Source organism: Lemur catta, chromosome 9, assembly GCF_020740605.2.
Source record: "Lemur catta isolate mLemCat1 chromosome 9, mLemCat1.pri, whole genome shotgun sequence".
Classification (NCBI taxonomy): domain Eukaryota; kingdom Metazoa; phylum Chordata; class Mammalia; order Primates; family Lemuridae; genus Lemur; species Lemur catta.
This window is the reverse complement of record NC_059136.1, coordinates 3,641,813-3,655,901: the sequence shown is the minus strand read 5'-3', so window position 1 is coordinate 3,655,901 and position 14,089 is coordinate 3,641,813. Positions and strand designations below refer to the sequence as shown.

General features: G+C 43.3%; 1 protein-coding gene and 2 long non-coding RNA genes across 17 annotated transcripts in view; 2 read left to right on the top strand and 1 right to left on the bottom strand.

Annotated features, from left to right (window-relative positions):
• The window catches only part of PDE8A (phosphodiesterase 8A), a 134,581-nt gene that overhangs the window by 76,560 nt on the left and 43,932 nt on the right, over nt 1–14,089 (top strand). For all 15 annotated transcript variants that reach the window (XR_006737401.1, XM_045561609.1, XM_045561613.1 and 12 more), the window contains 4 exons: nt 899–987; nt 5,782–5,860; nt 7,431–7,568; nt 12,920–13,008. Coding sequence is in view for 14 of the 15 variants with exons in the window: in XM_045561609.1 (XP_045417565.1) it covers nt 899–987; nt 5,782–5,860; nt 7,431–7,568; nt 12,920–13,008 (395 nt within the window). In the remaining variant the exon portion in view is untranslated. The remainder of the gene's footprint in view (nt 1–898; nt 988–5,781; nt 5,861–7,430; nt 7,569–12,919; nt 13,009–14,089) is intronic.
• LOC123645089 lies at nt 90–13,968 on the bottom strand. Its single transcript, XR_006737403.1, has 3 exons — nt 13,944–13,968; nt 2,760–2,863; nt 90–465 (listed from the first exon to the last, which is right to left on the bottom strand). It is a non-coding gene; the product is annotated as an uncharacterized LOC123645089 (long non-coding RNA).
• Nucleotides 8,905–9,848, top strand: LOC123645090. Its single transcript, XR_006737404.1, has 3 exons — nt 8,905–8,939; nt 9,544–9,606; nt 9,792–9,848. It is a non-coding gene; the product is annotated as an uncharacterized LOC123645090 (long non-coding RNA).

The window sequence follows — 14,089 nt, the reverse complement described above, 5'->3', positions numbered from 1 at the left end:
CCTGTTTCCCGTCTGGCTAGGGCTTGTAGACAGTGGCCTGCAGAGGCCCGGCCTCTTAGTCCACAGCTTCCCCTCAGTCAGCTGGAGTGTTATCCGTTTATTGTGCAGGTAAAATCAAAGAGCCCTTCACAGAAGTGGGGGAGGGGTAACGTTCACAAATATTTTTGCATCTGGGTGGACCTAGGAGGTAGAACACAGTGACTGCTGAGATGTCTTGATGGCATATGTAATTTGGTACTGTAATGGGCCCATCTTCTCAGAATTATGTGATTTGCTCTGTCATGAGATATTTCCGTTATGTAAAGGTTATTACATGAAACACTTAATGTCCACAGCAGTAAGAGACACTGGGCAAATCCATGGCTTCTGCCGGTACCTCTGCTGTGGAAGATAACCATCTGTTGGCTTTGCTGTGCTGCTGTTGGAGGTTAGTGTAGGAAAATGTTGCCCACGTGGGGGTTCCCTCTGTGAAAAACAGGTGCAGATAGAAATGTGAGCATATATTTGCTTACCATGAGCTTGAATGACTTTAAAGAGGATAAAATACATTTCTTGAATATACTCTGAAAGTCTAATGTAAATAGGAATTTAGTTAATAAATTTCTTCCTCTACATATCCTAGCCTCTGCTTTATCAGTGACATGCAAACAACCAAATTGCTCTCAACTCAAGGTACTGAAAGAAAAGCATTCTTAAACCTTATTTTTTTAAAAACTAATTTGGTGCCCATAAATGTTCTCTCTCACCTCTTGTTCATCATTAATGATAACAAAGTATTTTTTTAGCTTTCATTTACCAAATTGAGAAGTTTGTTTAGAAGAGTTATTTTTCTTGGCACATACAATTATTTAAAAAAGCACCTTTGTTTAATCCAGAAATTTCCCTTTTCTGTTTGTAGAGGTATATTGAAAACCCCAGCATCATGGCTTGCTACAATGAACTGCTCCAGCTGGAGTTTGGAGAGGTGCGGTCACAACTGAAACTCAGGTAATTCTGCCACTTACAGAAAGCCCTCCAGGCCAGTGAGTGTGGCAAGTGAGAGCCTTGGCTGTGGGTGTTAGTTTTTGGCCATAACTGGCCTCCTACTAAAATGGGATTGTAGGGGACCCAGTGAGTCTGCCTGGATGACTAACAACGGGTCACATTAGTGATCGGAGACTCACATTTAAAGATGGAGCCCCAAAATAATACTAAGTAAAAAAATCAGAATAGGAAACTGTATATACTGGATTACCTGTTTTGTTTTCTAAGGAAGAAAAACTACCTTTAATGTACACACACATTCAACCTGTTAACATTGGTTATCTCCAGTAGGTGACATTTTTTCTTCTCTACGATAAGCATTTTAGCATTTGCTCTTAATAAACAGGTTTTTTTTTTTCTTTCACACATTGACTTCCACACTAGAGAAAAAAATTTTTCCTTGGGGCCACAGTGTTTTATTACAAAAATAGAATAAAAACTTTAAAAACAAAATGATCCTTTCTAATTTAATGAAAAATTTGTTATTTTTTATTGTTTTCTGTGCGTGAGCTATATGCAACTTGACAAGTAATTCACACGGCTCCCAAGGTAAAGAGACATGTGAGTTATGTATGCTTCACAAGGTGCTGGGCTCAAAGCTAGCCTGAATTAGATACAACTCACGTGGCAGTTAATGTGTTAAGTGAAATGAGTGGATGTCTAGCACTTTGTAGAGCAAGAAAAGCAGAAACATTAGTAAAATTATATTAGGTTGACAGAAAGAAAAGTCAGCAGGTCCCTGTTATCCTGGGTTTCTTCCTTGTGTGTCCCACTGTTTAACATTTCCTTCATCAGGAGTCAGGAGGGAACTGGACCATTGCGTTTGCACACGTCCAGGGCAGTGAAGAGCAGATCAGATGGGAGTGACAAGGTCAGTAAGGACCAGTGCAGGGTTCCACATGTACAGAAGACAAGTACTTCATAGATGAAATGAATGAATAGCAGGCAGAGCGTGAGTTAGCACGGAAATGCTGCTCAGCAGAGATGTCTGAAGGCAAGTGTGGTTATAAAGGAGTTCTTGTGTGTTGCCACATTTTGTAAGGAAACGAGGTGGACAGTTGCCCATGGGCCTGCTTTGTTCCTTGCTCCTGGGTCACCCCAGCCTTGCTGCAGCATTCCCACAGTGAATTAGGCTACCACCTTCTTTCAGAGAGTAGAATTTTGGAAAAGGCAGTGATATTAGAGGTTATTTTATTTAATCAAGAATCAGAAACTGAGATCCAAGAAGGTTAACCAACTTACAGCCAAGATCTCATAAGCAGCAAATGGCAAAAATGGTTCTTTAAGTTGTGACCCACATTTTCAAAACTGCAGTCATTGTGTTTCCCCCATCTCTAAATCTGTCACCTCAGGGCTTTTCTTCCTGCACACCTTAGCTTAGTGGAACACCCCATCATCCACACTGTGGTCCTAGACCGACACCCCTGTGTCTCCTACACACATGCCTAAGTCTGGTCACTCACCGAGTTTTATTGGTCTTACTTGCTGAGTACCTTTGGAATCTACTTATCTTTACTGCTACTCTCTTAGTTTTAGGTCACTGTCTACTTTTACCTGGATTATTGAGACCATCAGTTAGTCTCTCTATATCTAGTCTTCACTGCTTCTCCATCTCCGCACAGAAGTATTAATAACATATAATTCCTTTCCATGTTACTGTTGGGCCACTGCCTTCAACATAAAATCCAAACTCCAGAATGTGGCCTGCAAGCTCTCCGAGGCCGTCCGCTGCTTACCTCTCGGTGCTCGTCCTGCTTTGCTCCCCGTGCTCCGCTGCAGCCACACGGAGATGCCATCCCACAGGGAGGTGTGAGAATATGAAGGGCAGGTGGATGTGGGGCTAAAGAATTGGGAGAAATGAGAGAAATAGGGAGAGGCTTGTTCTGCCAGATATTAAAAAGCACTAAGTAGCTGTAACAAGCAACTAAGTGTTAATGTCAGGTCAGTAAACTGTAATAGAATGTAAAATCTAGAAAGAGTCTTGAATATATTTAGGAATTTCGTATATGATCAACATGGCATTTTAAGTCAACATGAGAAATGGACTCTTCAGTGAATGGAATTATGACAAGTGATTAACTAGTTGGAAAGAAAATCAAGTTATATCCCAATCTCACACCCTACCTCAAAATAAATACCAATGAATTAAACACTTAAATGTAAAAAATTAGGACTACATAAGTACTAAAAAGTATAATAAGTAGACATATGTAATGGTTGATGAAGTCTCTTTAAACTGAGTGTGGCGTAAAAGCCAGATTCCATAAAGGAAGAGAATCAGATTAGACAACATAAAAATGTTAAGCTTATCTACAGTTTAAAAAAAAAACTTAAATACTGTTAAAAATTCAGACAAATGACAAACTGGGAAAAATATATTTGTAACATGTAGGACAGGCAGTAGGTTAATATCATAAATACATAAAGAGAAGAGCTTTGATGAATTAATTTAAAAATAGGGACACCTCAGTAAAAGAAATTTTAAAAGACATGCTCAAGCAGTTCACAAGAGATATTAATGGCCAGTAAATATGAAAAGATATTCAACCTCACTTAATAAATGCAAATGAAAATGATTTAACATTTTTTATTTACCAGATCTGCAAAAGTTAAAAAAGAATCATAAAACCTGGTAGGGCTTCTCACAGATCCATCTCCTCCAAGCTTGTTATATTAGAGGTAGGAACTTACTTCCCATTGTTTTTTGGGTTTTTTTTTGAGACAGGGTCTTGCTCTGTTACCCGGGCTAGGGTGCAGTGGTGTTGTCATAGCTCGCTGTAACCTCAAACTCCAGGGCTTAAGTGATCCTCCTGCCTCAGCCTCCCAAGTATTGGGGACTACAGATGTGTGCTACCATGCCCAGCTAATTTTTTAATTTTTTGTAGTGACAAGGTCTTGCTATATTGCTCAGGCTGGTCTCAAACTCTTGGCCTCAGGCAGTACTCCCTTTTTAGCCTTCCAAAGTGCTAGGATTACAGGTGTGAGCCACCATGCTGGCCCAATTTTGTTTAAAATAAAACTTCACTGAGGTGTGTAGTTCACGTGCCATCTCTTGATTTTAACCTGCCAAAAAGGAGCTATTTTTCTAATTTTTATTGGCTAAGCTGTTTTGTCTTGTTTAGTGAGATAATTTAGTAATAGTAAGAATAATGTAAAAGCGTTGTTATTCTCATAGTATACTTAGTATTATCTCTGCACTTCATAGATACTCGGGTTTTCTTTTCTCTTGCCTTCTGAGGCAACAGAATCTCCTAATCATTCTTTGGGAGATTCTTGTATAAGAAAAAAACCCAGAAGCAACCTAAATGTCTAGTCATAGGGGATTTATTGAATAAGTTATATTATAATCTTACAATGGAATACTATCTAGTTTTTAAAAGTGATGATAAAGAACTGTAATTATTGATATGGAAAGATATTAATGTACGTTATTCAGAGAGAAAACAGATTTTAAAACTAGAATATGATCCTGTTTTTGTAAATACATGTTACATATGTGTTTATATGAGAAAATGCCTAGAACACCAGTTGATATGTTCAGGTGTTGGGATTTCACATGATTTCATCTCATTTATTTTTAATAGTTTTATTGAGATATATTCAGTGGCTTTTGGTATGTTCACAAAGTTGTGCATCAGTTACCACAATTTTAGAATATTTTCATTAACCCTAGCCTTAGGCAACCACTAATATACTTTCTATCTGTAGATTTTTCTAGTTTGGACATTTCACATAAATGGAACCATGCATGTACTCTGTGGTCCTTTGTGACTGGCTTCTTTCATTTGAGCATACTGTTTTCAAGGGTCATCCATGTCATGACATATATTGGGACTTTACGTCTTTTTGTCTGTGCAATATTCAATTGTATGGATATACCACATTTTATTTATCCATTCATTAGTTGATAGACATTTGGATTGTTTCGGCTTTTTGCCTATTCTGAATGATGCTGCTGTGAACATTTGTGTACATTTTTGTGTGGGCATATATTTCCATTTCCATTGGGTATACTACCTCCGAGTGGAATAGCTGGATTGTATGATAACTCCACGTTTAACCATCTGAGGAATTTCCAGACTTTTTTCCCAAAAAGGGGGCTGCTCTATTTTACATTCCTACCAGCAGTATTTGAGGGTTCCTCACCAGCATGTGTTATTAACTTTTTTATTATCCTAGTGGATGTGATATAGTGTCTCATTTATTTTTGTTTATCTATATTTTTCTAATTCTTTTCAATAAACATTTGTTACTTATGTAATTAAAAAAATGTTTGCAGACACTAAGGGTATAGGAAAATGCTCACAGTAGAAGGCTAAGTGCAGAAAACAGCAAAGCTAGTCATTCCAAATGACCCTACTTTTGTGAAAATAATTTGTTTAAAATAATAGCTACAAATAATTGACCACCAGGCTCTGTGGTATTCTGAACTCTTCTCTCATTAGTCCTCACAAGGACTCTTCAGTGGTGAGGGGGAGACTTGAGGGGGTGCAGTCACTTGTCCAGGGTCCCACAGTACTGCGGAGCTGACCCACTGCCTCCCCACAGTGGAGGGAGATACACCAGTGTGCATGGTCACGATCCCCAGTGCTAGGGTTGCAGGGGTATTCATTTCTTCTTTCTGCTTTTTAATAGTTTCCCCCCTCCTTATACATCAGACAAAACACAGTTAAATAAGTTAATGTAATACCCCAAGATTGTATTAGATTTTGTAGTATTTATGTTAATCTGTCCTTTTTTTTCCCCCTCCCCATAAAGGGCTTGTAACTCAATATTCACTGCATTAGAGAAAAGTCAAGAAGCAATTGAAATAACAAATGAAGACCACATTATACAGGTTTGTTATTTTAGAAATTTGTCTTTCTGGATTTCTGTTTTCATTTTTAGGATTTTTTTTTTTTTCTTTTTCAACTTCAAGAGACCAGTTTTTCCTTAGAGGATTATTAGAACAAAATCAATAAAAAATATAATTTGAAATAACATAGATAAGAAAAGATGCTAATAGTTACTTAAGGTGCTGGAAAATGTCTGTACAAACACCACATTTGCATTCATTATTTCTCACTGGTTTGCGTGTTTAGCAAGGAGACTTTTATTCAGCAGGAGCACTGCTTGGTGGGGAGGGCGCACAACTGTAATGGGGGGAGCGCTCTGACCAGAATGTCTGCAAGCTTTTCCCTTCTCTCACTGTTTTGGAAGATAGTTGTTTCTAATAAATTTCTGCAAGTATAAACTAAAAGTTTCAAAAATAACAGACCTAGTACTTGGTGAATAAATTACCCATTATTAGCAAATCAGGTTTATATAAGTGACTTACTTGTACTTTCAGATAACAACAAGAAGGGGAGTTGTGCCAGGGAAACAGTTGTACCAGCCAGTTTGTCTGAGAATTAGCTCTACTTTGATTTCACTTCTGGGCTCTCTAGTCCTTCACTTTAATCTAACTGTGACTTCTTGTTAAAGCTTGGATGGTGTTGACACTGAGGAGTTGGTGCCCTGAGAGACCACGTGGGCCAGTGGTTGAGGGCACAGGCTTTGGTGTTATTAACAGGTGGGCCTGTGCTCCGTTCTGCCTTGGCTAAGCAACTTTGGGCAAGTTACTCAATCCAACTGAATCTGCTTTCTCATCTGTGCATGTGGGAATAACATTAATAAGCACAACAGTCTACCTTTCATAAGGATGTTTTGAGGACTAAATGATGTGTGTAAAGTACTACTGTAGTGTCTATCAAGGAAAACAGACCTTGATAAATAGTATCAATTATTTTGTCATCAGCATTGGCACATGCCCAGTTTTCCCAAACATTTCCTCCTCATCTTCTGGTCCTGTTTGAAACTTAACCAGCCTTACATTTGTAAACGCACTTCCTAGTTCATAGCCTGCTTTCCACACACATCAACATTCACTTGATGGTTTTTCTTTTATCTCCCCTCAGTATGCATTTGAACCATAGGAAAGAGGCAAGAGATATGTTTCATTCCCATTGTCCAGATGAGCAGACTGAGTCTCCGAGGGTTTAAGTGACTTGCGGAGGTCAGACAGTGTGTGTGGGGGTGTTTTGCCTGAGTGTTTCCACTCCAGTCTGGGGCCCTGTTGTGGCAGCCTCTGGCATATCCCTGTGCAGATCGCTTCCTCTGCGCTCGTTGAAGTGGAAGTGGGCCTGCTTCCCTCCTGGCCCCTCAGGAGAACATGGCAGAAAGTCCAGCCAAGTATCACCCAAGCAGAAGCTTCTCCAGGTTCCAGAATTCTCTCAGGGGTTGTGTGCTGTGGCTTTGGAACTGCCACGGTGAGGTCCAGGCTCCTGAACTTTCTGGAGAGAAAATGTGAAGGGCCTAGGTCCAAAGACCCTTGATTGTCCTCTTTTCAAAATGACTTTTAATTCACTTGATGTTTTGTTTCCCCACAGTATGCAAATCCTGCATTTGAAACAACAATGGGCTATCAGGCAGGTGAATTAATAGGGAAGGAGTTAGGAGAAATGCCTATAAATGAAAAGAAGGCTGACTTGCTGGATACTATAAATTCATGCATCAAGATAGGCAAGGTAAGTAAGAAGTCAGTGCCTTTTTACCTTCACCTTACAGAGAAGAAAGACTTAATGTTCACTGAGCACTGCAGGTGATCTCAGGCTCACTCTTTCCCAGCAGCCCAGGGTGATGTTATCCTTCTTATCCCTATTTTGCAGATGTGAAAACTAAGGCCAAGAAAGTGTATAATATGCTCAGCCAATAAGCTGTTGTCCCTTGGAAAGCTCCTCTGTTGTTGAGGTCTCTCTCCTGCTCCATGTAGAAGTCTCACCTCTCTGTTTTTAGTCTCAGCCTCTTTTCCAAGCTCTGGTTCAACATCCTGCTGTCACCTTGACTTAAATTGTCTGACAGTGATTTTCTCTCATCTCCCATTTAAGTGAAAACTTAAATTGACATGTAAAATGATTGTTTTTGTCTTTGTAACAAGTGAATAAAGTTGATCTTTCCAGTAATTGATCTAAGCAGCGGATGATGGCAGATGGTTCTGGGTAAAGGACTGCCAGGGAGGCAGCACGTTCTCAGACACAGCTGAGCCCAGCAGTTCTCCGAGCCTCCTTCGTTCATTGAACGTCTTTTAAACGCCAGGCACTGTGCTAGATTCTGGCATAGAAAAAAGAGCAAAACAAAAATTCTTGCCTTATCACGTATTTGAGAGTTGGAAACAGACGAAGAAATCACTGCGCGGTGGTGTGAGAAGGCCCCTCCTGGTGGTGCTGAGGCAGCAGGTGGACGAGAGTCTGGCTCAGTCTGAAGGGCTGTTTCTCTCTCTGCCACGGCCTCTGCCGGCACCTCACTGTTGCAGGGTTACTGTAGGATGAGAAGGAAGAAGCTGCTGCTTTTCACGAGCATTCTTGATCCTTTCTGCTGTGCTTTTGCAGGGCTTTTTATCGTTTTGGAAAACTGGGTAGAAACTGTTAACCCAGTTGTTTGAAATATTTGAAAAATGGGTGACCCCTTGTCCTGCTCACTCTGTGGAGGCACTGGTGGAAGTGACACCCATTCCCTGTGGCGTTTGGCCAGGGACTGTCCCATAGCACAAAATAAGCAGCCTGCCACAGGGCAGGGTGCTGTGCAGAGCTTGTGCCCCACCTGTGTCGGGCCCTTTGAAGACACTGCGAATGAACTTGTTTCCCTTTGTTTTGCCCGTGGCTCTGAGCCACGAGATTGCTTTGAAATGAGAACAAGGGAAGAGTCAGCTATCTGAGGGGCCCGGTGATGCACGCCAGTGTAATGACAGAAGTAGGCACTGCTCAAGTCCTATTTTGCCTTCAAGTTTTCTGTCAAGGATGTTGCTTTTCCTACTAGAGGGAGTGGAAGGTCCCCCCGAAAGAGGGAAATGAAGGCTGATGTGGACGAAGAGGCCCTTGTGCGCTCAGGTCACTACACAGGTTAGATCGTGTGTTCCCTTCTGTAGTTGGGAAGGGCATCCTCAGAAGGAGGCCACAGAGGAGCAGTCAGCTCAGACCACAGCAGCACGGGAGGGCTCCACCGTGGCCACCCGAGGCTGGCGCTGTGGCTCTTCACTGCCACCGGTCAGCCAGCGGCTTTGCTGTCAGGTTCAGCCGGGAATGGCCCCAGATGGCCCTTGTGCACCTGCTCCAGCAGCACCTACACTGAGGCACTGTGCGCCCCCGTCACTGAGGAGGGCAAGTGGAGGTAGGGAAGGGGTGTTCTGTGGATTAGTCCCAGCCCTGGGATGCATCCGGGTCTGTGCAGGCAGCGCCTCGCCTCGGCTGGAGTTGCGCTGCTGGGCCCTCGCAGTGGAATAGGAGACTTGTTCTCTAAAATCTCTATTTGCTGTGAGCAAAGACTAGGAAAGATTTTCATATTATCGATGCCTCTATTGCTTTATTGGGAGCCTGGTTATTTGTTTGGCGGGGGGAACGACCCTTTGTCAGTAACTTGCTGGTTTGTTGGCAGTACTACAGTAGGACAGGCTGCTTAGCTGTCCGGTTTTTTGAGGTGAAAGAATATATAGCCTTTCTAATTCAGTCTCCAGAGAGAAGGGCTCGTGGAGGAGTCAGCAGACCTCCTGGAACAGAGGTGCTGTGATCGGTAAGGAGAGTTCAGACATCCACTGGGGGCCCCAGTGGCATCTGGAGCCCTAGGAAGTGGCCAGGGCTGGGGGACTGCAGGGTTAGAGTCTAGGTACTGGGTGTCTCAGTTGGTTATTCCTGGGGGCAGAAGAGACATTCTGGTGACATTCAAGCAGAGAATGTTACACTTGCTACTCTCCACAGACCCCTCTGCTCATTGTTCTCAGCCAGTGGCTCCTCTGTCAGGTGAAAGGAAAAGGTGTCAACACCCGATTGCCAGTGCCACGCCGTAAGTCCCTCCTGCTGCTGTGCACGTCCCTGACTCTCCGCTCTCTTCTTCTTCCCCAAGACTCCTCTGCCAGGGATCTAGAACCATAGATACCCAAGCCTCACATTGCCTCTTCTCTTTTAGAGATCTTGATATTTTTCTCCCACAGACACTGCGTGGTCCTTCCCTGGCGTGTCACAGGTGCTGGCAAAATGTGGCTGCTCAGATGCCCATTTGTGATGAGGACACGCAGCTGCAGATGCCTTGAGCTCTTCAGACTCGTACCTTCCTGTGCCCCCGCACTGCTGCTGCTTCCACCCTGCCGGCCCCTCTCCTGCCTGCCTTCCTCTCATCCCCCCAGGGTTACCAGGATCTGGCCTTTCCCGCTGTTGTCCCTTGGCTCCTCTGTTGTTGAGGTCTCTCTCCTGCTCTGTGTAGAAGCCACACCTCTCTTTTTAGTCTCAGCCTCTTTTCCAACGTCTGATTCAACATCCTGCTGTCACCTTGAAATTAAATTGTCCACCAGTGATTTTCTCTATTCTCCCATAAACACTCCAGTCTGTTTTCTAGCCCCTGCAGTCTCTGCGCATGGGCCATCCTCACAGGTGTTTGCACTTAGATTCTTGGAATGGTTTGGATTCCTGCCCGCCCTTTGGTCTCCATCAAATCCATCATCAAGCCTTGGCGGCTGATACACCCCTGCCTTTGAGTGTCTCCTGCCTGGGCCTGGCCTTGTTCGGGGCCTTCTTCCCACACTCTGGAATCATGGTGGCTGAATCCAGTTAGGTCCCAGAAGCCTCCACCTGCACTCAGTCCACGGTGCAGTCTTGTGTGATCAGTCTTGCTAAATCTTCATTTGGTCGTGTTGCTCCCTCACTATAGAGCTCAGATTCCTTAGCCTGGCAGGCAGGATGCTATAGTTGACCTCAGCCTACTTTTTCCATTCGGTAAACAAAAGCCCCAAGTGTTCCTGGATTGTTTACCATGTGCACGCCCTGCGGATAGGACAGCTGGAGCTGATGATTTAATTCTCAAGACAGTGGGCACCGAGAGGGACTGCAGTCATAGCCCCAGAAACCCAGCACGGTGCACGGCTTGTGCTGGACAGAAGGGGGGTTCTGAGGGGAGCTCAGCGGGCTGGGAGAGAGGCCTGTGCAAATCCATGTGTGCCTGAAGCAGGCCATTTACTGAGTGTTTGCTGCCTGTCAGGGCTGTGCTGAGTTTATGTGTACTACCCATCTTAATCTATGTGACAACATGCCGAGGGAGTACTCTTATTATCCTTAGGAACAAAATCTTATATTTATGATAAATATATATTTTTTTGTTTCCATTGGTGAGTGGAAAACTTAGAGGTGACTCTGTTACCCAAGCCAACTTGGCTAAATTGTTCTGCTCCTATAGGTGGACTGTGGAGTTTGGCTAGAATGACCAGTTATACCTTGGCTTGGGATTGGTCAGAAAGGACTTGATCTATTCAGAAAGGACTAGAGCAGAAAATCCTGAATATATTTTTTAAAGTGCTAACTGATTGGTAAATTGGTCACCTATATTTTTCTCTCTGTTTTTTATGTAACGGCTCTATTGAGACGTAATTCCCCTACTGTGCAACTCACCCATTTAAAGTATACAATTTGGTGGGTTTTAGTGTATTCACAGAATTTTGCAAACATCATAATCAATTTCCCATATTTCTCTTGATAGTGAGCTTCAGAAGTAACCCTTAGACCTACCTGCTGAAGCCTTTTAAGGTGGACACAGTGTGAGTTGTGGATATGGAAGATGGCCTGCTCATTCCTGCCTAGGGATCCCTGTGCAATCCTTGCTGGTCTTAGCCACAGGCCTCTTTCTCCAGGCTGAGCTCCCCTTGGTACTCTACTGAGTAAGGCCTTCGCCCCTCTTCTGCTCCCGTGTGAGCTAAGCACTGAGTGGGCTCGCTTGCTGTTTTTTGATGCAGTCCTCTTTTGGGGCCCATTGTTTTCAGAATTATATCAGGAACCGTCAGTAATCATCCTTTGCTTCTATCAGCATCTCCTGGTTTCTTTTTGATCCACTTTCGTAGAGGAGTCTGAAGATGGGCTCTTACCATTGGCATTTGCATGCAGGTTGCCATGCCCCAAGCACGGAGGGTTTCAGAACTGACCTTGAGCAAGGGTCTGGACAGGAGACTTCAGCTAAGCCAGCAAGGCTGCCATGGTGGTCCTTTTCCAGCCTTGTCAACTCCAGGTCCTAAGGGACTCTGGTCTGTCAAGAAGGTTATGGAACACCCTAGGAATTCAGTGTCCTACAGTGGGTTTTAGGGATTTCCATAGCTTAAGGGGACCTCGGTGACTTCTTGGAGGAATTCAGGACCTTTTAGAATGGTGACAAAACACAGTTCTGTCCCCGGCTCTCCTAGACGAGCCACCACAGCCCTGTTCTCTTGCTGCGGTGCTGTCCTGCTCAGGCCTGCTCACCCAGACTGCAGTTCCTGTCTGATAACGTGATTGCAGTTCTGGATTTTGAGATCTCATCTATTGTTTTACCTGAGCTGAGTCCTGGCCATTACCTCATCATGCCACCCTACTTGCAGAGGGACTGAAACCCTCACGCATCCCATCGGGGCCTCCAGCTGTTCAGACCGAGGAGCTGGTAGCAACCTGCCACAGTAGAGGCCATGAAATGGCCCTTCCCAGCCCCAGTCCTGAGACTCTTCCCTCCCGAACACGGGGCAAAGGCCAAGCTCCCTCCTGCCCTGCAGCATGTGGGAGTTTGACAGGAGGAAGCTGTGCATTGAGGGAGAGCTCCTGATTCACGGGGCTCAGAACCCCTCTTGCCAACAGGTAGCCACTAAAAACATATGGCCACATAGACTGTGTTGACGTGACTTCTGTCAGCAACCCAGGAAATGGACTTTGGAGGCTGAGAAAGAATTGTCTGATTATCTGAAATTGGGTTTGAGGTTAGGATATGTTTTACCCTAATTGCTTTAGCAATGGTACATGAGTGGGAACTGAAGTGGAAAATGTTCTTGGGTTTGTGTTTTGAAACACAAAGTATAATGATGCTCGCATTCCATTTATAGGAGTGGCAAGGAGTTTACTATGCCAAAAAGAAAAACGGAGATAATGTACAACAAAATGTGAAGATAATACCTGTCCTTGGACAGGGAGGGTAAGTGGAAAAAAACAAGTATGTTAGTCAGCACACCAGTGTGAGATTGTTGCAGAATTTGCTCTGAATATTTAAGTAAATTAAGAACTGTTTGCAAGAGTTTAAAAGTAAGGTTTGTAACGAGGTCAGGTGTCTTTACAGAATGGCCTTCCAGGGTGGCGTTTCCTTGGTGACTTCCTCGTGGCTACAGTCTGACCCCCACCTGCAGCCCAGAGCCACCACACTGGGGACAGTCTAGTTTCAGCTGCATTGAGGTTCAGCTCACAGGAGGCTGAAGTATTTATATTTAAGTCAGAATGTCAGTTTATTAAGTTGTGTTACAAGAATGCTGACTGGAAGCCCGGCACAGTGTCTCACACCTGTAATTCCACTTTGGGAGGCCAAGGGAGGATTGCTTGAGACCAGGTGTTCCAGACCAGTCTGGGCAATGTAGCAAGACCCTGTCTCCCCAAAAAGTAAAATGATATTAGTTGGGCGTGGTGGCTCATGCCTATAGTCTCAGCTACTCAGGAGGCTGAGGCAAGAGGATTGCATGAGCCCAGGAATTTGAAATAAATAAATAAATAAAGCTGACTCATAGACTCCTTATATTTATATTTAAAAGATTTCTCTCTAATTTGATACACTGTGTGTTATTTCTGCAAAAGGCTCAACAAATTAGATAAAATTTTTAAAAATACTAAGTTACGGAAATTCTTATATAAAACAGATGTAACTATAGTTTGGAAAGCAGCATGATCAGGAACTTAAAAATTTCAGTTTGTCTCAGAACCTATATTAAATAATATGGAAAGTGAAAAGTTATGAATATAAACTGTAGAACACCCAAAAGTAAAATATGCGAGCATTAGAAATGATGATCATAGAAAATTAAATGACAAGGAGAAAGCTTAAGATATAATGTTAAATGCAAAAAGTAAAATGTAAAATCATACCTAATATATGATCTCAATCATGAAATGGGAAGACAGGAAGGAAGTGTGGCAGTGACGGTTATGATAACTGCCGCCACGCCTGCCGGGCCCCTGCCTCCCTGCCCAGGTGCTCGTCCCTGGTAGATGTCACGTTATTGCATCCTAAC